Genomic DNA, 22,046 nt, shown 5'->3' on the forward strand with positions numbered 1-22,046 from the left:
AGTTTTACCCTGTCCTATAGGGTCACTATGAGTTGGCATCGATTTGGTGGCAGTGACTTTGCTTTTTTGAAGTATCAAAATAGTATACCATCTCTGTGTTGATAGGTGATTTAAAACTGCTGGTGCCTTAGAACAAATCAAGGCAGAGACTCCGAAGGTACTAGTCGTCAGACAGATGCAGGATCAAAAAAAAACCCCAGCAAAATGAAGGACCAGGCTTATTAGAGGAAAGCTGTAAAGCTCATGGACTGTCATTGAATCTCAACTTGATCACATGCCCTTCAAGTATTCTGGAGATGAAGTGGAAAGAGCACATTAAGCTTTTCAATGTATTCTGAAATATGATCGTTTCCTAAGGAAAAGCACTTGTGTGATGGATTTGTGAGCAGAACCAGAACTTTCTTTCATGGAACATGGTTTGACTTGAAAGAGTAAATGGCCAACAAAATAGGGATAATCATACTTGGCATGTTCCCAGAGCTCTTCTGGAAAATCGATGATGTCAGCTTGCCATTTCAAGGATAATAATGGGTTGGACTTATTGTCAATGATAAAATACAAGTGTTCCAGAGAAAATAAGAATCTTGGAAAACCTGTATTCACCACCTGGGGCTTGGCAGTTTCCCAATACTTTTCTGATGACAATGGTGGTGACATGAATGAGTAGGAGAGACTTGATATTGTGGGATACTATATGAACACACATGGAAGAGATGTCTGTACAACTGAGTCAGACACAACTTTCCAAATGAAAAATTCATGTTGTGACAAAGTCATTCATGGCTTATTCAAAATTCAACATAGACCAGCAGATAGACCAAGATAGATTAGTGGAACAAGAGAAAAAAAGCATTTGTTCTATTATGTTTCAAATACAAGCAATCTTGAAAAAACTACCCCTTGTTGAGTTTCAGTGTGTTATTGAAGAATAGTCACAATTACCCAAAAAGGCTATTTAAAAGCTCCACCTTTGTTCAACTATGTACCTAAGGCCAGATATTCGTTAGATAGCTCAGTAAAATTGAACTTGATTCAGATATGAGAATATTGAATTTGATGCAGATATGAGAATCCAGCTGGCTTCTATTAAGCCAGAGAATAGAATTTTTGCAAAAGCATAAGAGATTGCCATTCTTCTCACTAAATTTTTTAGACATCTTGTTCTTCTATATTAAAATGCTATGCTAGCATGAAATGGTTTATTGTCATGTTTCAATAAGAATTTAAATCATTTTTAAGTTTTAATTTATAGGCTTAGACATCGGGCTGATAACCACAAGGTCTGTGGTTCAAACCCACCAATTGCTGAGAGGGAGAAAGATGACATTGTCAACTCCCATCGGAGTTTACAGTCAGGGACACTCTGGAGAGCAGTCCCACTCTGTTCCACTAGGAGTGGAAATGACTTGATGGCAGTGGGTTTGGGTTTGGTAAATGGTGACAGCTATAAACCACATTTTCAAAGCGCTCCTGGAGATCATCGGCGATATGTAAGAGCATTAAGAGGCTCTGAGACTAAAATGCTTTCGAACAGGTGCCTTAAGTGAATCACCATTAACCACTAGAATTCATAAAATTTCAGGAAGTGATAGAGACAAGGGACCTCAGAGAAAAAAATCTCTTTCCTTTTGCCTTTAGGGAAATGAAGCCATACGAGGGAGGTGACCTATTTGCCCAAGGTCAAATGGCAAGTTACAGGCTGAGAAGAGACTATAAACAGCATCTCCTGTTACAGGGCCCATGCAGACACATTTGTGTTGTTTATTTATTTGTTTGTTTCTTCTGTTGGGTCCTTTTCAGAATGACAGTATTAGAATTTCTAAATCCTATTGGGCACAAAAGGTGACTGCTATCCTATCTGAGTCATAGTGACCCTATAGTTTAAAATAGAACTGCCCCTTTGAGTTTTCCAGGCTGCAAATCCTTAAGAGAGCAGAAAAAGCCTTCTCTTTCTCCTGTGTAGCACCTGGTGGATTTGAACCGCTGCCCTTGTGGTAATTAACCCAACATATAATTTACTAAACCACCCAGGCCATTGCGCACATATTATAATCTGGAAGGAAATAAGCAAAGAGCAAGATGAAGCAAGGCCTGGGAGAGGTCGCCACCTAAGGCTTCCATAGCCACCCAGGACGTGCCACATCTTTCTGCCTTTCACCCGGTGTCCCCACTCTTCCAGGAATCCCTAAAGAGAGCGCTCCAAGGCCCTAAGGCAAAGCACACCCATTGTTCTCAGTTGATTCTAACTCAGGCCCTCCAGAACAAGAAAGAGCAGAGCTGCGTTGGGGTGTCTCTAAGATGAGAAGCCAGGTCTTTTTCCTATGGAGTCGTTGGGTGGATTTGAGCTGCCAGCTGTTTGGTTAGCAGCCACGTGCTGAACCGCAATGCCACCAAAGTCCATTATCCACTGCTGTCTCCAATGATTTTCCCTCAAAAGTCTTTGGAATCTCAATGTACATGTATGACTCAATCTTCAATATAAATGCGGAATCAATGAATAGCTTCCCCCTCCCCCCAGCATCACCGGTTGTCTCTATAAGAAGGACATCATGTTTGGTAAAGTGGGGGAGTGGCCAGAAAGAAGAAGATGGAACAAGATGGATTGACACAGTGGCTGCTTTCATGGCTCGGGTATGGGAGCAATTGTGTAGACGGTGCAGGACCTTGAAGTGTTTCATTCTGTTGTACATGGGGTTTCTCTGGGTCGGAATGAACTCCATGGCGCCAAACAACAACAACAAGAAAAATGACCCTTTCTGAGGTCTGCTGCTAGGCTGGGCTTGGACTCCAGCCTCTCCTGCACACATTTAATTATCGACTTATCATTTTATAAAACAAAAGGTGCACCCTGATTGCTGGTGAATTCCAAGTGCAATTTTCAGAAAAAGGAACCCTGTTGGCAGGGTGAAGAAGTGCTATGCTGCTTGCCAAGAAGTCAGTGGTTCAAATCCACCAGCTGCTTGGAAATGTGGAGACCTGCGTCCAGAGAGATTACCTTCCTAGAAACACTGTGGGTGGAGCAGTTCTGCGCGGTCCTGCGGGGTCTCTGTGAGTTGAAAAGGATTCAGTATTAATGAGTTTGTTTCAGAAGGCCAGAAAACAAGGCCCAAACAAGGTCTTTGTCCCCACAGGACAATCTAGAACATCATATACCAGAAGGCTTCAGAAAGCTCCTGGGAAAATGGAATTTTTCCACAATGGGAAGCCCCCTTATAGAGTCTTACAACCTTTTCAATTTTGTTAAGCTATTATGGATTTAGTCATATGTGATATTAGGCACTGCACAAATATTTCATTCAGTGTTATTCTATGTATTCTGTATGGTGGCGTCGTGAGTTATGTGTGGGGCCACTAGCTGAGAGTTAGCAGTTTGAATCCACTAATTGTTCAGAGGGAGGAAGAGGAGGCTCTCTGCTCCCGTAAAGAGTTCCAGTCTGGGGAACCCTATGGAGCAGTCCCGCAGTGTCCCACGGGGTCACAGTGCGTTGGAATGGACTCCATGGCGTGAGTTTGGTGAACAGGAAGCCCGATGGAGTCAGAGCAGGCAGTTTTGCGCATGCACACAGGCCTAGTGGCCAAGCAGAATGGTGAGCTTGCAATGTCCACCCTTAGTTGTACTCCATCCTCCTTGAGCCTTTCCTGGTTATGTTCATTTCCCAAGGCGGCTGCAGCATATTACAACAAGCTGTGTGCTCAGAAAAGCAGGGGCTTACTGTCTTCTCCTGGAAATGGAGGTTTGCCAGGGCTATGCTCTCTTTGAAGCCTCTCAGGGAGAATCCAGGTGCCCTGTGGTGTAGCTGGTTCCATGCTGGCATGCCAACAGTAAGGTCAGCAGTTCAGAACCAGCAGCTGCTCTGTGGAGAGAGATCTGTCCTATGGGGTTGGAATTTGGATTTGGAAGGATCCTTTCCCCTCTCTTCTAGCTATTGGCAAGGTGCTAGCCATCCTTGGCATTCCTTGGTTTGTAGCTGCATCACTGCAGACAGACGCTGCCCCTGCCTTCCCCTGTGTCTGTTTCTCTGCATCCATTGACTTGATGGCAGTGAGTGAGTTAAATCCAATATGGACACCATTTGCACTGGCTTTAAGACCCGCTCTAATCCAGAATGGAGCTAGCTTTACGTCATCACATCTACAAAGGCCCTGCTTCCCAGGGAGATAACATGCACAGGTTCTGGTGGACATGAATTTTGGGGGGACACTTTTCAACCCAGTACACCACTTTTAGCTTATCCCAAGTGAGCCCCCCTTGGTTGGAACCTATTTGGATGGATATCCATTAGGATTTTCCCTTCTAGTTTTCAAGGCAAAGCCTCCTTCCGAGCCCCATCAAACTCTTCTTGTTAATATTTCCAATGGGTGCCACCAGCTCACCACATTTAATTTGTGAGTGTAACAGATGGTTTATCAGGACTGAGAGAAAAAAGGAAGTTGACAGAGGAATACCAGGACCAAACCTAAAACCCAAACCCACACTGCCTTTGATTTCAGCCAATTCCTAGTGACCCAATGGAGGAGAGAGAACTGCTCAACAGGGCGTCAGAGACTAGACATCTTTCCAGGAGACAGCCTCAGCTCTCTTCTGCAGACTGCTGGCGGGTTCAAACTATCGACTTTCTGGTTAGCAGCCCAATACATCACCCACTTGACCACCAATGCTCCAAAGTACAAGGGAAATCACTGACTCTTCACCTGCTCCTGGCCTTTGGGATGCTTTGATTCTTAAGCCTAGAAGGGTGCTTCTGGGCCACGTTAATACAGCAGAATGAACACGTGGAAGATTCCGAGAGCCACATTACCACCTGTGCTTCTGGTCTGTGGGCACCACTGGAGCACCGTCACCTCCCCCCTTTGGGACATTGGGACAGTGCTACCTGTCTGAATCCGAGGTTGGGTTTGGGCCATGGTGACTTCTGTGGCAGACCTCCTAGGCTCAAACCTACTTCCCCACCATGGGATGCTTAGGACGAATGGACGGTTACTTCTCTTTTCTGTGCCTCAGTGTCCTCACCTGCAATAGAGGGATAAGGTCCCACATCACTGGGTTCTCATGAGTTCATCACACATGTCAAGCACTTAGATCAAGACCTGGCAGTGTAGCCCTGGTTTCTTTGACTGGTTGCCATGGATTCCGACACACAGTGACCCCATGCACGGTGACCCCATACGCGCAGAGCAGCGTTTCCAAGGCTCTGTCCCTTTGGAAGCAGGTCACCAGGCCTCCTTTCTTTGCAGACTGCCAACCTTTCAGCGGCCAGTAACTAGTAGATGAATGTGGAATGCCCCGGGCCTCCCAGAGACAACGAGAAGCATTCATTGTGGTTGTTCTCTATTATTCTATCAAAGTTTGTTGTTTTCCATTTTTATGAAATCAATATTGAAACATAGGACCTTTGTTCAGGTAATGGGCATTCCAGTGCCTCACTAGTTCTTCTGGTAGTCTTATCATCACCCCTCCGCCCCCACCCCTCATCGCCTCCCACTCCCCACCGAGAAAAAGAGCTCCCCACACGTGGCTGCAGCTTTTGCTTTTACATTGAAACACGTGCCTTCTAACTAATGCTGAGAATGAAGTTCCTTTGTTAGCACGACATAAAAGGCCCAGAACCAGGTATCTGCCATGTACTTCTTGGGCAAGTTAGAGAACTGATATCAGAAACTCATTAGTTTACATAACAACCCCCCATCCACTGCCATCGAGGGGATTCTGATTCATAGTGACCCTCCACAGGGTTTCTTAGACTGTAAATCATCCTGGAAGTTGACAGTCTCTTTTTTTTCCTATGAGGCAGCGGGTGGGTTTGAGTAGCCAACCTTGAGGTTAGCAGTCCCAGGCCTATCGGACAGTGCCACCAAGGCTCCTTGTTAGCACCATGCTGCTGTTCAATTAACAGCTGCTTGTTCTGAGTGTGGCTGCAGGCTACGACTTGATCAGTCAGCTAGCTCTGTGGTCATGTGCGGTACCCACGACAGTGCTCCCCTACCTCTCGGATTTCACAGAACAGACCCTGCGCCATCTCAGCTACTCACAATGGGTCTATTTCTAGCACGAAGGAAAAGTGAGAGTTGAATAGTGAGTGGGGCTCAGAGATAGGCAAAATGACCATAATTTCATAGCAATTACCTACAGCCGACACTGTAAAAAGCTCTGGTTTCCCATTAGAAACCTGAGCCTCTGCTGGGTATGATTTCAAGGTAGACATTAGTTCACAATTAGTCTCTAATATGTGAGACATCCATCGGCCCCTCTCGGCCTAAATCTTTCTGGATGTGTGTGGAGGTTTTTTTGTTTTTCTCTCCCGACCTTTAGAAGGGAAAAAAAAATCTTCATCTGCTCCCTTTCCAGGATGTTGGGGTTGGTTGGTTCATTGTGAGTTTCAGGAAATGAAACTTTACAAGTCCCCCCGGACCATGTGCAGCGCCCCCTCCCTGTGCGTCGGGCTCCCTGCCCTGACTTCAGGCTGTGGTTGTGTGGAGCCAACATCGCGGACAGGAAGGAGGGCCGTGTTGGGAGCCAATAAACCACTCGGTAAAGACGAGTTATACCCAGGCTGCTTACCCAATTTTGTTTTTCTCTATGTTTGCTCGAGATAAATACTCTAAAAAACTCCTAGCTCTGAAGCACACTCAGAAATGCTGTAGACTTGTGTTTCAGATACGACACGTCACACCACTACCACCAAGACACTTCCCCCCCCCTACCGCCCCCCAGAGAATCCTATTTGAGAAGGGCGGCAGGGAGGAGAATTTAATACGCAAAAGTATATAGGATTCAATGACTTGACTCTCGTATGTATTCTGTCTTATCCCTCCACTACCCCACAGATGTCCCTAAACGCCTGAAAGTTCACTTTTGAATCCTCTGTGAAACTGCTTACAATGATCTGCACATAACTGATAGTTAATATGCCTTTGTTCAGTACACAAAGGTCAAATACTACTCAGAACTATACAGAGAGTATTGATTAAAGTGTTGAGCATGCCAGCTAGTTTAAATATTTTGGGAGAGGGGCCAGCAAAGTTGAAATCATCATGGAACAAAGACCAAAGGGGATTGGGAGATAAGCTACAGAGGACATTGCTTGGGTTAATAAACATAGCCAAAGAAAAGCGTTTTCATTTGTTAGACTTGCCCTGGGATAGAATGAACTGCTTCACGGTACTCCAGCAGAGAGCAAATGACTATGTGGACCTGCTGAACCTGGTATTCCAGCTTCATTTCTGTTTGACTGTTGAATATCGGAGGTCCTCTTTCACTCCGAGGTGCTAAAGTTCTATTGTGTCTGTCGGTTATGATTCTACATCACCACGATTCTGGAGACCTAAGGTCAGCTCCGTGAATCTTTATGGAGCCCCTGCATTGTGCCAGGCGTTGCTCCAGGTAGACAGTAGAGGGGTAAAGATGAACAAAGAAGACAGGGCTATTGCCTTTTGAGGTTAAGGACCAGCATGGTTTTTATTGTTCTTAGATGGAGGGTTTGAACTTTGCATGCGATGTTTCTTCCTGATGATAGGTACCTGCCAACTCAGGACGCTGGCTTTCTTTCTTGTAGGCTGGAATCGATGGAGAGAGCATCGGCAACTGTCCCTTCTCTCAGCGCCTCTTTATGATCCTCTGGCTGAAAGGAGTTGTCTTCAATGTCACCACTGTGGATCTGAAAAGGTAAGGACACTGCATTGAACCTTCCAGCCTTCTGCATCTCCCTGTTGCCTAGAAATGTACATAATAGGACTCACCACTATTCACAAAGGATGCTGAAACCAGTGAGTATCTCACTTGGGGCTGAGCACTGCCTGCTCTGATCAGCAACGTTTGTTTAGCAAGGGGGAGGACTTCATGCTGGCTTTGCAACGCAGAGTGCTTTGTGCAGATCATCTAAGAGAGTGGTTAGCCCTTTGGGTAACACTGGTGTCCTCTTTCTGGGAGATCCTATCAAGGACCCAGCTGTGAAAGTCAGAGTCTTCAGGGATTTGACATTCAGGTGGCCTCCCATATTCCAAAAAGGGTCATATTTACAGTCATGGGGTCACATTCCAGGTCCTGTTAGACTTCAGCAGAGCTTTTTAGGGTAGAAACAGTTCAACCCCTAACACTTCACTCTTCCATTTCCTAAGCTCTGGAACTTTGGGGTATCTTCCATTTGCCGGGCTCCTTTCTCTGCCACCCCTATGTTCATTGCCTCGCCTCTTACCTTCCTGCTCTCTCAGGCCCCACTGCTGCTACCTGACTGCTTCCAATAGGCACTCTCCCCCCCCCTCCTCTTCTTCCTTTTTCTCTCACTCCCACTCTTTACGCTATCATAAGGTGTCCCCATCTTTACAATTCCTCAGTGGGAGCATTCTGGATTTTAAGTTGGATCATAACGAGTGTTCCATTTCTAAAAGGACAGTTTCAAGGTAGTTAAGAAACACAACCAAACAAAAGAGATTGCATTCCCTGTGAGGAGTCACCCTCTTCATTCTGAAGGAATGTACGAGGAGGGAAGTGCAATCCTTGCTAGAGTTGCAGCTCCTCCATCCAGGGATTTATTCCAAAGGAAATGTGTTTAGACCTGTCACTGTGATCAGTGGATGGCTGCAGACAAGCCCTCTCAGTCACACGCTGGTCTTCCTAGTCTCATCAAGGTGCCTTCAGTGACTTAGGAGAATCTGCTGGGCCAGATAAATTCAAAACAGAGAGGCCAGCGCAGAAAGTTACAGGAATTGTTGGTTGGGATCTCAAAGGGTAACCTTGACAGATTTTTCCAAAAGACATAGACTAATCATGGGACATGCTATGACAATGTTTTAAGAAAATGAAGAGCTGCATTGGTGAGAAAAAACCCAAGAAAGTCTTTCCAAGGAATTGATTTTCCTCATGCCAATACAGCCTGTTCATTCTCCAAGAAGAGCAGGCAAGGCCTGTGCCATGAACTTCAATGGACATTCTGACCCAGTTCATCCACCCTACAGCCCTGACCTAGCCTGTGGCTCACACGCTCCCTGTCTCCTTTCTGTGAATTCCTATAGACTCAAAGCCCAATATATTTTCTAACAATTTCCACGTGGATTAAAAAAATAATCTTAACCCCTGTGTGTCTAAAATGATATCTATTACTCCCTTCTTAAATTCCATTGCCTCCTAGTTTGCTAGGGCTGTAGTCATGGAATATCACAGGGTGGAAGCTTTCAGGAATCAAACTTGCTCACTTGTCTCCCTCTTTATGCTTGGCACCTACCCTCTGTGTAACCCCTTATCTAATCTGCTCCTTTATGACACCACTCAGAAGGATTTCACTAGAGGACCCACCCTACTCTTGCATGACCTTATTCATGTAACAGAAGAGAGCCCCTCTTTGCACCAGCCCTACTTACAGGTACAAGGGTTAGGACTTGAACGTAACTTTGGGTGAAGACAATTCAATCCATTTAACATTTTGCTCTTCTGTTTTCTGGACTCTGATAATTTGGAGTCATTTCTAGCTCTTTTCCCTCACCACCCCTGTGGTCAATTATTCACCAAGTCCAGGACATTCTCCCACTGTTGTATCTCTTCCTTCCAAGCTCTGTTGTCCATTCTCAAAAGTCCTGGCCCGGTTCATGTCCCATCACTGCTAGCCAGATGGTTTCCTGGTTTTCAAAGTGGTCTTTCCAGACACAAACTCCCTCTCTAATCCATCCTCTATGTTTTTATAAGGTATTCTCCCAAAGCATGTCAACCTTTCATCATGTTGTTCTTGCTGCTCAGAAATCCTTCCGATGCTTCCCATAGCCCCCAGAATAAATGTGTCCTCAGCCCTCCTTTGTGTTTCCTCAGCCTCCCCCAGCGTTGTCTCCCAACCCTTCCCTCCACGAACTTTCCTCCTGCATCACAGTGGTCTGCTGCTGCTCGTGGTTCTTCCATTCAAATCCTTGGTTAGGGTGGTTCCTCCTTCTACAACAGATGCTCTCCTCCTTTCTGTCTCTCGGATGGTGCTCGGCCCAATACCTGCCTCCTCTGCTCTGGGAAGCCTGCCACCCTCTCCATGGAGCCTCAGCGCAGCCTGCCAATCCAGCCCTCCACATTCACCAACCCCTATTGTCCACGTTGTCTTGCATCCCCGTCTAGCATCTTGCCCAGTGACGAGAGCTACAGTCCTAAAGCTTTATGTCTGCTGAGCGTTTGCCACAAATGATGATATTACATATAACTCTGTGAAGGAGGTCTTATTTCCCCACTGCGTAGGAGAACACTATGGTGAATGCATTTGAGGGGCTAGGCTAAATTGCCCAGCTGGAGCTGGAAGAGGCTGGTACTTAAAACCCATTCCTCATGGTTCACACTGTGTGCCCACCATAACACACCAGACTGCCTTTTTAACTTTATGTCCTTCAAAGGAGGCTTCAAGTCCCGCAAGGATAGGCAGGGATCATGTTTTAAATTTCTTTGGATCTCTATAGCAAAGATCGGGTCCTCAGCTAAGGTCTGTTAGGTAAAGGAACCTGCATCCAGTCGGTAATTATTGTCTCTGAGCCCGGAAGCGAGCGGGAGGCTTTTATCTCGTTTGAAAGAGCGGCTGCCTTCATGGCGTGCTGAGGAACTTTGGACTAGCATCTGTAGGAGCGGCCTTGTATGCTTGGCTGGAGATCAGAAGATGCGAGGGAGCAGCCCTAACATTCTTCAGATACTTACGCTGCTCGGTCCTGTCTGCGCTCACATCTTTGCCTACCAGCACCCCTGTGAAGTAGGCGGGCAAGTAGCAAACTCTGGTTCTGCAGATAAGGAAACGTTCTTATTGCCAAGAAAAAATCTCCTGATGTATTTAAATAGATGATAGATAGATAGATACACACAGATATGTATATATATTATATACCCATTTCTACTTTTGAAAAATTAGTCATTGAACAATATATTCTGAAACATACAGGGTTATCATAATTCAACAACAACACACATGGGGCTTCAAAAGTGTGTGGGGAAATGGAATTAATATATAATGGAATTCTACAAACTGTTGGAAGCCTCTCTAGGTGTTTTAGCACACACACACACAGCATTAGTGATGGGTATTTAAAAATGCAAATTAAAGCCAAGTTAAGCAATTTCTAAGAAAACAGAGCTCTTATCTTACCACCCCATTTATTTCCTTGAGTGACTTTGAACAAATTATTTTCCTTTACTGAGCCTCAGTTGCCTCATGGGTAAATGAAGATAAAGATAAGTGACCAGGTCATATCAAACATTTTATTTAATATTGTGCCTTGCTCCTAGGAAGAATTAAGTATATAGTAACTGTTACTAGGATGATCCCTGTCAAGGAGTTTGCAATCAGTCAGAGGAAGATGCTGTCGATGACAATCAATAATTCATAAATGAGACATGACACCATGTAATATCAATAGTCGTCTGTCAGTTTGTTATACTTTGATGGTTTGCGTGTTGTGAGCCTAGAAGCTATGCCAGATTCTAGAAGCTAGACCACGGATGTTTAAAGTACCCGCGGGGTACCCCAGGGTAGAGCAGTTTCAGCAGAGCATTTAGACGAAGTCAGACTGGGGGAAGGAAGAAGCACCTATGCAAGAGTAGCCATTGAGAACGCTGTGACTGGCAGCAAGGCATTGTCTGATCAGGTGTGGAAAGAGGAAGCCATCATGGCACTCACGATACAAACTAGGAAAGAACTGCTTCCTCAAAGTGGAGTTAACCTGAGTGACACGGATGGAGGAAAGCGTCTGGGATCTGCATTGCTCATGTGGTACAACTCAGACTGAGAAGAAACAGGTGCAAGCATTTATTAAATAATCAGAGGCTAGAACACACAAAGGAAGAAGTTAGGAAATTGGAAAATGCTACAAATGCAATGCAATGCATGAAGATGGATGTCCAAGGCATTACTGAGCTAAAATGGACTGGTATTGGCTGCCTTGAATTGAGAAGTCATAAGGTTAACTACTCAAGGAATGATAAATCCAAGAGAAATAGCACCATATTTGCCAAAAAGAACATTTCAAGACTTATCTGAAATACAGTACTGTCTGTGATAGACTAGTATCCACACACCTATGAGGAAGGTGAGTTTATTTGACTATTACTCAAACTCACACATGAACCTCTGAAGCCAATGGTGAAAAATGTGAAGATTTTGACCCATTTCCTCAGCCTGAAATTAATCAAGCATACAGTCAAGCTATATTGATAATTACTGTCGAGTGGAATATGAAAGTTGGAACAAAGAAAAAGGATTAGTAGTTGTAAAAGATGGCCGTGGTGATAGGGGGAAAAATACACCTGGGGATCACATAGAGTTTTGCAAGATCAATGATTTATTCATCACAAATAGCTTTTTTCAATAACATAAGTGCTCACCGTACATATAGACCTTGCCAGATGAAATGCCCTCTGTGGGAGGAGATGATGGAGAAGCTCAACATCATCAGCTAAAACAAGACTAGAGGCCAATTGTGGCATACTAAATTGCTCATATGCAAATGCAGTTTGAAATTGAAGAAAAGAGAAACAAGTCCATAAGACCAAAGTACAACCTTGAGTACATCCCACTTGAATTTAGAGGTCATTTCAAGAACAGATTTGATACATTGGACACTGCTGACTAAAGATGAGTTCAATGATTCTAGGGTAAAAGTATTGAATGATGGAGGAAGGTATCAATAGAAGATGGAAGGAATACACAAAACCACTGTACTACAAAGAGTTGGTAAGCATTCAGGCATTTCAAGAAGTAGTATATGATTAAGAACTAATGCTACTGAAGGAAGAAGTCCAAGCTACGCCGAAGGCGTTGGCAACAAACAAGCCTCCCAGAGTTGATAGAACACTGATGTAAATGCTTGAACAGACTGAGGCAGTACTGGAAGCACTCAGTCATGTATGGAAAGACAGCTACTTGGTCAGCCAATTGGATCAACCCAAACTCACTGCCTGCCATAGAGTTGATCCTGACTCATGGCAAGCCGACAGGACAGGTAGATTTACTTTGTGGGTGTTCAAGACTGTGACTCTTGACGGGAGGAGCCACCCTCCTCTGCCTCCCTTGGAGCAACCCAGCACGCTGTGCCACCTGGACGGGAGAGACACCTTTTCATGTCCATTTCCAAGGAAGATTACCCAGTGGACAGCGAAGTTTATTGAATAGCATCACTAATGTCATGCAAGTAAAATATTGCTGAAGATAATTTTAGAATGTTAGAAGTAGTACACTAACAGGGAACTGCCTGAAATTAAAGCCAGATTCAAAAGAGCATACAGAAAGAGATAGCATTGCTTATATTGGATGGATCTTGGCTTAAAACAAAATACAAAAAAATGCGTGCGGTTTATTGACTATATAAAGGCACTCAACTGTGTGCATCATGACACACTATGGATTGCATAGCACAGACTGGTAATTCCAGAACATTTCATTGTGTTCTTTGGATTCTGTGCATAGATGAGGCAGTTGCTTGAACAGAACAAAAAGATAGAGAAGGTTTTAAAGTCAGGGCGGTTGTGTGTCAGGACTGTATCATTTCATCATGATTACTCAATCTGTATGGTTTCTAAATAATCTGAGAAGCTGAAATATATGAAGAAGGACACTGCATCAGGTTTAGAGGGAGGATTATTAACAGCCTGCAATATGACCCAACATTCTGTACTGAAAGTTAAAAATATTTGAAGCATTTACTAATAAAGATTGCAGACTACAGCACTCAGTATGAATTGCACCTCAAAGTAAAAAAAAAAAAGTCCTCACAACTGGATTAATAAACATTATGATCAATGGGAAAAAGGCTGACATGATCAAGGATTTAGTTTTACTTGGAACTACAACCCACATTCATAGAAGCATCAGTCAGAAAAATCAAAGAGCATATTGCATCGGGCACATCGACTGCAACATCTCTCTCTGAAGTGCTGAAGAGCAAAGATACCACTTTGAGGACTAGGGTCTCGAGCCGTAGCTTTCTCAACGGCCTCCTATGTCAGAGGAAGCTGGGTAACGAAGAAGGAAGGCCAGAGAAGAACAGATACCTCTGATTGGTGGTGCTGAAGAATGCTGAAATTACTGTAGATGGTCAGGACAAACGACTCTGTTTTTTGGAAGATGTACGGCCAAAAGACTGCGTAGAAACAAGGACAGTCGGATTTTGTATTACTTATTTTGGTCATGTTATCAGGAGGGAGCAGTCCCTGGAGAAGGCCAACATGCATGGGAGAAAAGAGGGGCAGTGAAAAAAGAGGAAGACCCTCAGTCGAATGGATGGACACTACGGGCTCAAGCATATCAAAGATTTGGGGATGGCCCATGACAGAGTAGTATTCTGATCTTTTGTTTATAGGGTCTCTGAATTCCCAAGGAGCTCTGGTGGCACAGTGGGTTACGGGTTGAGCTTCTAACCATGAGGTCAGCAGTTTGAAACCACCAGCTACTTGTGGGACAAAGATGAGGCTTTCCACTTGCATAAGGATGTGTAGTCTCAGAAACCCACAGCGCAGTTCTACTCTGTCCTATAGGGTTACTATGACTCAGAATCAAGCCAGTGTCAGTGGTTTTTTGTGACCCCAATCAGACTGGATGGCACCTCAAAACATGTAATTAAATGCTAATTATATAATTTCAACTCTACATGCTGAAAGGGTCGACACAGAGATAGCACGGTACTGGCAGGTCCAGTGTGGCTTTGGGAGCCGTAGACGTTACTGTCCTTTGTGTCAGGCTCCAGAGATCTCTGTTCTCTAGAGAGTCCCAGGAGGGGAAAACACAGGGATGTGGCAGCCGAAGCATAAAATAAGTATAGCTCTCCCTTTCTAGAGGAGAGGCCAGCGCTGTTGTCTGATCTCAGCTCCTAAAAACAGGAAGAGAGACTAAAGAATGTCCTCGCATGGTTGAAATGAGGGACACACACAAAGTAAACAAAGCGACCAAATGAATTAGATTTTTAAAATACTTTCCGTCTCAATTGTTTAAGGAGTTTCAAGTGTCACGGGGTTATGCGTGGAGAGTCCGTGTCTGGGGAACGGCATGGGAGCAGCACCGTAATTGAAATTCTTCTCTTCTCCTCCCAAACTGATTACACCAGGAATTTACTTTATTACTGACTCCTCTCCCCTCATTTTTCTTTCAGCTTCCCCAGGCAATATTTTCCACTTTCAACTCCCACAGAAATGCTGCGTTCTCACAGAGAGAACATCTGGGGTGAATGTGATGTCCCGGTCTCCTCATGGGATTGTCCACCTTTCTTCCTTCCTTCTCACTCATCTTACTTCAGACTTTTCCAGCCATATTCCATCCTAAGTTCCAACTTTATTGTCTCCAGTTCATCAATCCTGCTTCCCTGCCCTTTGCTCCATCTTGCTCTTCCTTCAGACCAGCTGACAGAAGCAAGGAGCCAAGTCCTTGGGCTTTAACTGCTGTGGGTAGTTTGCATCGAGTCAGTTTTCAACTCAAAGTGACTCGAGATGACAGAGGAGAAGTGCCCATAGGGTTTCCCAGACTGCAATCTTTACTGGAGCTGATAACGAAGTCTTTCTCCTACGGAGCTAAAGGTGTGTTCAAACCAGCAAACTCACAGTTGGCAGGCGAGCACTTAAGGACATTGAGCCACTAGGGTTTCTTTGGCATGAACAAGTCCATTAAGACACAAGGTCTTTTTCCTTCCTGCTGTACATGTTATAGAATCCCTGCTTGAGCAGCTGCCAATAGAAAGGTTGGTGACTTAAACCCAGTAAAGTCTACTTCCTTGAAGGTTTATAGCCTTGGAAGTGGTTGCTTTGAGCTGTCCAGAATAGTGCCGTTGTTTTAAACACAAAGTCAGCATACTACCTAGGCGAAATCAAGCGTTGCTATGGGCTAAAGATAGACAGCTGAATGAATTGCGTGTACATGAATTATAAGGTGTACATGCATCTCAGTATTTCACCATCTACTCTATCAATTGGCCTTTCTTTTCTGGATAATTTAGGATCGTTGTTCTGGTTATCTTAGATTTCCTTCAGGCTCTCCCAGGGGCACCAAGAGAGCCTCTCTGTTCTCAGGGGATGGATTTGCTGGCTATTATATAAACGCTTCACCTATTGGGTTCATATTGGTACCAGTAAAGTCTGCTTTTAAAAGGAACAACTTTCGTGATGAATCCACTTAGAAAATAGAAGAGTGGTTTACATAGGAAATGAATTGTGTATAACTTAACACTTATGGACCCAGAAAACGTGTATTAAAAGTGAGCACAATTTCTGATTACATGGCATAGTTTCCATGTATATATGTTAGACCAATTTAATCCATATTTAAGAAAAATAACATTCTAGTAAAACTTAACCTAGCACTGAAAAGTTAAGAAGAATAATGTGTTCTCGAACAGAATAACAGAGTGTAAATACTACAAAAGTGTGACCAGCCACTTACCAACACTTGAGCCACAGAATTGGGTGGATTTGTTGTAAATCCCTAAGCTTTCAGAGTTGGACCAAAAGTTTCACCAACTTTGGGCTGTGAACAGTCTCTGGGTTCTAATTTTGCAGTTAAAAGTCACTCGTTTTTCTTAATGGGGAATGCAAATATACAACATATTTTTGCATGCTTTTCTAAATTATTTTAATGCACTAATGTTTGCATTGTGAAAAGCTGAACATTTGTTTTCTTCACTTTTGTCTAGTAGTTTGTCTATTTTGAAAATGAAATTTCATGTTTAAAAATCATTCAAAATGTATACCACCAACTTAGAAACCATCTCTTTTCTCATTGAACTCCGGTACAAATTGGCAGGCCATAGAAAGACCTATGGAAACTGACTGATTCTTAGAGAAATGTAGCAGATTCGGGTTTCCTGTGAGGGCAGTCTTTTTTTTTAGTGTGCTCTCCGTACTCTCCTTTGGAAAAATGTCTTAACTGTGATTTTTAAAAATCATTTATTGGGGGCTTGTATAACGCTTATCACAATCTATACATCCATCCACTGTGTCAAGCACATTTTCACCTTTGCTGCCATCATCATTCTCTAAACATCTGCTTTCCACTTGAGCCCCTGGCATCAGCTCATTTTTCCCCACCCTCCCTGTCCCTCCCTCCCTCCCTCATGAACCCTTGATAATTTACAAGTCATTATTATTTTGTGTATCTTACACTGTCCGATGTTTCCCTTCACTCACTTTTCTGTTATCCCACCTCCAGAGAGGAGGTTATATGTAGATCTTTGTAATCGGTTCCCCCTTTCTACCTTACCTTCCCTCCACCCTCCTGGTATCTCCACTCTCACCACTAGTCCTGAAGGGATCATCAGTCCTGGATTCCCTGTGTTTCCACTTCCTATCTGTACCAGTGTACATCCTCCAGTCCAGCTGGATTTGTAAGGTATCAAAATTGGGATCATGATAGTGGGGGGGAGGAAGCGTTTAAGAACTAGAGGAAAGTTATATGTTTCACCGGTGTTATACTGCAACCTGACTGGCTCATCTCCTTCCCGTGACCCTTCTGTCAGTTGCCCACAAATGGTCTTTGGGTCCCCACTGTGCACTCCCCCCCCCCATTCACAATGATGTGATTTTTGTTCCTTGATGCTTGATACCTGATCCCTTCAACACCTCGTGATCACACAGGCTGGTGTGCTGCTTCTATGCGGGCTTTGATGCTTCTGTGCTAGATGGCTGCTTGTTTAACTTCAAGCCTTTAAGACCCCAAACACTGTATCTTTTGATAGCCGGGCACCATCAGCTTTCTTCACACCCCCATTTCTTATGCCCCCAGTTGTCCTCAGCAATCGTATTGGGAAGGCAAGCACAAAATGATAGGATTTAGCTGTGATTTTTAAAGTTCTTTCAGTGTTCTCTTGGGAAGAACTCGAACATAGCTAATTATTTTTTAATTGATTTCTCTTGCAACATAAATGCTTCTGTAAAGTTTGGAATTGATTTAGATGAGACGAAAGCATTGTTTTGAAACAATTGGAAGTGGATACATATAAATTATTGAATATAAAAATATGTGTTAATTAAGGACCTCTATATATGACACAGTCCTGGGTCCCTGCCCTCAGGGGTCTTGAGCTTCCAGGCTTTCTGTCTGATAGCTTTTTTTTTTTTAAGTGTTCTGTTGAGTCTGACAGAAGACTGACTGGTGTTAGACTTTAGTTATGAGTGACTGGAGTTTAAGCTACACAGACTACCAGCATCTCAACATGACCCAACCTCTTTATGTTTCAGAGAGTACACCTACCCTCTTGAGAGTCTTCTAAGATTCCGATAGCCCAAGATGAAATATAACATTATCTTCCCATTGACATCATCTTTGGGGATGAAGGTTTGGTTTCGTTCATTCATTTTCGAAGGCTGAAATTCTACATAGTGATCTTGGTTCCACGAATGGGTGAAGGAACGTTTGGAAGCAGAGCCCGAACTCCCCTCGGGATAATTAAAGCTAGACACTAATTTAAACGGTCATCTGTGATCAATCTCCACCAGGATTCAAGTTCATCCAGCCTTCTCCCACTTGCACCTTGCCAAGTTCTTGTGTCCCTCCAGATTTTCAAAACTTTCTTCCACCTTCCTTCCAGTCACCCTGCAATCTCAATTGTTCTGGCAGGCATGTTGGACAGCCCGGGAAGTCTAATTTTCAGGTTAAAGCCCCCAGCTTCCCTGAACATGAAGACCCCTAGTGTAAGCCAATGCCTGACTCTCGCTCTCTCTACAGGAAGCCAGCTGATCTGCACAACCTAGCCCCTGGAACCCATCCACCTTTCCTGACCTTCAACGGTGACGTGAAGACGGATGTCAACAAGATCGAAGAGTTCTTGGAGGAGACCTTGACTCCTGAAAAGTAATGAGCTGCTTGTTTCTGGGGCTAAGGAAAGAGGAAGGGTCCTTGTCAGAACCACAAAGCATAGCGTTAACTTTGAGAAATCAGATTTCCAAAGAAAGTTCATCAGTCCAGCTCCCAGGACCCTCTTCACACAATGAGTGTCTTGGACATCCCTCCTCAGTCCCCAAGGGCCACCAGTCTCAAAACCGCTTCACACATCCCATTCTAAGAGGAGGGGTCGCTTGTGAAGTGAAGCTGACTGCTTGCTCCTAAAGGGAGTGATTTTTAGAGGCACTGGGAATATTATCTCCCCTCCCTCACCCCAAAGAAGCACTTTCCCCAGTTCACTTTGCCTGAAAGACCTGCGAGTGAGGACAAAGGCCTCCTGTTTCCAGAACAAGAGCTGGGAAGCTGATGAGATGAGAAGAAGGTAGGAAAGAGGTAACTTAGTGTCTACAGGCACACTAAGATTTAAATATGAGCCATAAGACTGACCAAGCCAAGTCTGACACCATAGTTCAGCAGAGGAAATTCTGAAAAGTAGCTGTTCCTTCCCTGAAATGGGTGGAGGGGAGGGAGAGATCAAAGGGGTAGATAAGCTGCCATGGACTGAAAATAGGAGTGAAGAGAAAAGGGATAAATCCCCAAGTTTACCAGAGGCCGGACATGTGCATTGCAGCATGTCATACACAGAAATGAATGACATGACAACATTAAAAATAAAACTTTAAACCCCCCACAAAATGATAATATGTGTACAGAGCAAGGCAGGGACTTCACCCTGCAGAGTAGACATGGAAAGGTGTTAAGCAAAGACGGCGGGAGTCAGATTTATGATGGCATTCTGGGCTAGGCCTTGCACTGTTAACTACTGAGTTGGCAGATCAAGCCCCACGCTCCTCATTTCATTGGGAAAAAGATGGGGCTCTCTGCTCCTGGAGTGATTTACAGTCTCACAAACGCTATAGGGTCACCATAGGGTTTGAGTTGACAGTGGGACTCGTTTGTTGGTTTGCTTTTGATTGGGGAGAGGCAGGTAGGGCAGAAGTGGAGGCAGGAGCCAACTGGTAGTCCTCCTGGTGAGACGTAACAAGGACTGAGCTAAGGCTCACTCAACTCAAAACGGAGCGTGAATGTAGGAGAGACTCAAAACCCACCTGTGAGAGAATTAGTTCCTCACAGAAGGGCCAAAAAGGAAGGGATGAATCGTAATGTAAATATCGGATATGCAGGATGTATTTTCATAACCCCCAAAAGGGTCGTGACCCACAGGTTGAGAACCGCTGCTCGAGTTCTTTAGTACTTCCTCCTCCTGCTATTATGGTTTCAGTTCTACCCCATTCACCCTGTTAGACTTGCATGTGCTCATTGGTAAAATTAAGATAGCATGATTAATGAAAGCCAACGTAGGTATACTCCCCCCACCCCAAAAGTAAAGGGACTAACGGTTTCCAGATGGGACTGGAAGAGAGAGGGACAAGAGGGGGGGAAGGGAGCTGATAGCAATAATGACTGTGTAACCCCCCTCGAGGGGAGAGAACAACAGAATTGTAGGTGAATGGACATATTAGATAGTGTAAGATATGGCAAGAGATATATTAACAATAAGGTGTAGGGAGGAGATAATGGGGAGCGGATATCAAGGAGGCCCAGAAGAAGGAGAACGCTTCGAAACTGATTGTGGTAGCAAGTGTACAATACTGCTTGATGTCACTAAACTATGGAAGGTTATGGTATCAGTAAGAGCTTCCAATAAAATGATTAATACAAAACAACTCATTGCCATTGAGTTGACTGTGGCTCATAGTGACCCCAAAGGACAGTGTAGAATTGCCCCTGTGGGCTTCTGAGATAGAAAATCTTTATAGTCTCATCTTTTGCCCTTGGTGTACCTGGGTTTTAACTGCTCACCCTGGGGTTACGGAGTCCAGCCCATAACCCATTACACCAGCCGGGCTCCTTTCTGGTTGCCAAATGAGCGTTCTCTTTCCTGACATTCTGATACAGTGCTTCTGAACTGGGAGCTTCTCATGCCTAATAACGCCACTTGTTGCCTAGAGCAGTGGTTCTCACCCTTCCTCAGGCTGCGATCCTTTAATACAGTTCCTCATGTGGTGGTGACCCCACCCCCCCAACCATAAAATTATTTTGGTTACTACTTTATCACAGTCATTTTGCTACTGTTATGAATTGGGCGACCCCTGTGAAAGGGTCGTTCGACAGCCAAAGGGGTGGAGACCCACAGGTTGAGAACCACTGCTCAAGAGGCTTAGGGAGAAAGAGAGCATCTAGTATCACTAAGGTCCAAGAAACATGCTGTGTCTGGGCCTACAACTGACCACTGAATGGACCCTACCCCAGAATGTCACCCCATTACTAGAGACTGGCGATTTTGAATGGCTGACCTTTCAGTTAGCAGCACAACGCTGCTAAACCACTGTGCCACCACACGGGGCAGAATGCACTTAGGAAGTACGTAGAAATTAAAATAAGTAGGATTTGACTACCAAAATTACTATCTTGTGTTTATATAGAACTTCATTCGTCAACATTTACGCTACTCTTCAAGGAGTCCACGTGGCACAATGGGCTGGGCTGCTATCTGCAAGGTCATCAGTTCTAAACCACAGCTGGTCCTCAGAGACAGACAAGGCTTTCTGCCCCTTAAAGAAAGAGTCACGGTCTCAAAAGCCCACAGTTGGTTTGATGCCCTGCAGGGTAGCGATGGGTGGGCACCAACTGCGTGGCAGTGAGTTTGGTTTTGGTCGGAATGTTACTCTTGCTTTGGTCAGTTCAAAATGCTTCTGAAGAGTCACTCAATCCTATCAGTCGTCCTGCAAGGTAGATGCTCTTGCTTTCCTCGTTTTAAAGTTACGAAAAGTTGGCCACAGAGAGGTTAAGTCAGTTGTCCTAGGTGGTAATCTCGAATTCTAGCAGCTTTCTTGTTGAATGTCTAGGATTTTCTATGTATAGGATCATATCATTTGTAAATCTGTTTGATCAGAAATTAATATTGCCCCTTCTGCTCTTTTGTGTTTGGTGTTTACTTGATCCCCCTTCCCCCAACACACACACACACACACACACACACACACACATACACACACACACACACACACACACACACACTTGGATTTTTAGCTCATTTTTATAGTTGTGTCTTAGGTCTGTCTCTTGGAGATAACATGCAGATGGGCCATTTTTTTTCTTATCCGTCTAGTGCATTAGACCCATTAAATTCAGTTAAAGTACTGATAGGTCTGAATTTACGGCTGCCATTTTGCTTGTTTT

The 22,046-nt window shown here is 44.3% G+C and overlaps 1 protein-coding gene across 2 annotated transcripts in view; it reads left to right on the forward strand.

The window, feature by feature from the left end:
• Positions 1-22,046, forward strand: part of CLIC5 (chloride intracellular channel 5) — a 193,455-nt gene that overhangs the window by 129,302 nt on the left and 42,107 nt on the right. For both annotated transcript variants that reach the window (XM_075554086.1, XM_075554087.1), the window contains exons 2-3: positions 7,554-7,663; positions 18,648-18,773. In XM_075554086.1, the coding sequence (XP_075410201.1) occupies positions 7,554-7,663; positions 18,648-18,773 (236 nt within the window). The remainder of the gene's footprint in view (positions 1-7,553; positions 7,664-18,647; positions 18,774-22,046) is intronic.

This window comes from Tenrec ecaudatus, chromosome 7, assembly GCF_050624435.1.
Source record: "Tenrec ecaudatus isolate mTenEca1 chromosome 7, mTenEca1.hap1, whole genome shotgun sequence".
In the NCBI taxonomy this organism is placed as follows: domain Eukaryota; kingdom Metazoa; phylum Chordata; class Mammalia; order Afrosoricida; family Tenrecidae; genus Tenrec; species Tenrec ecaudatus.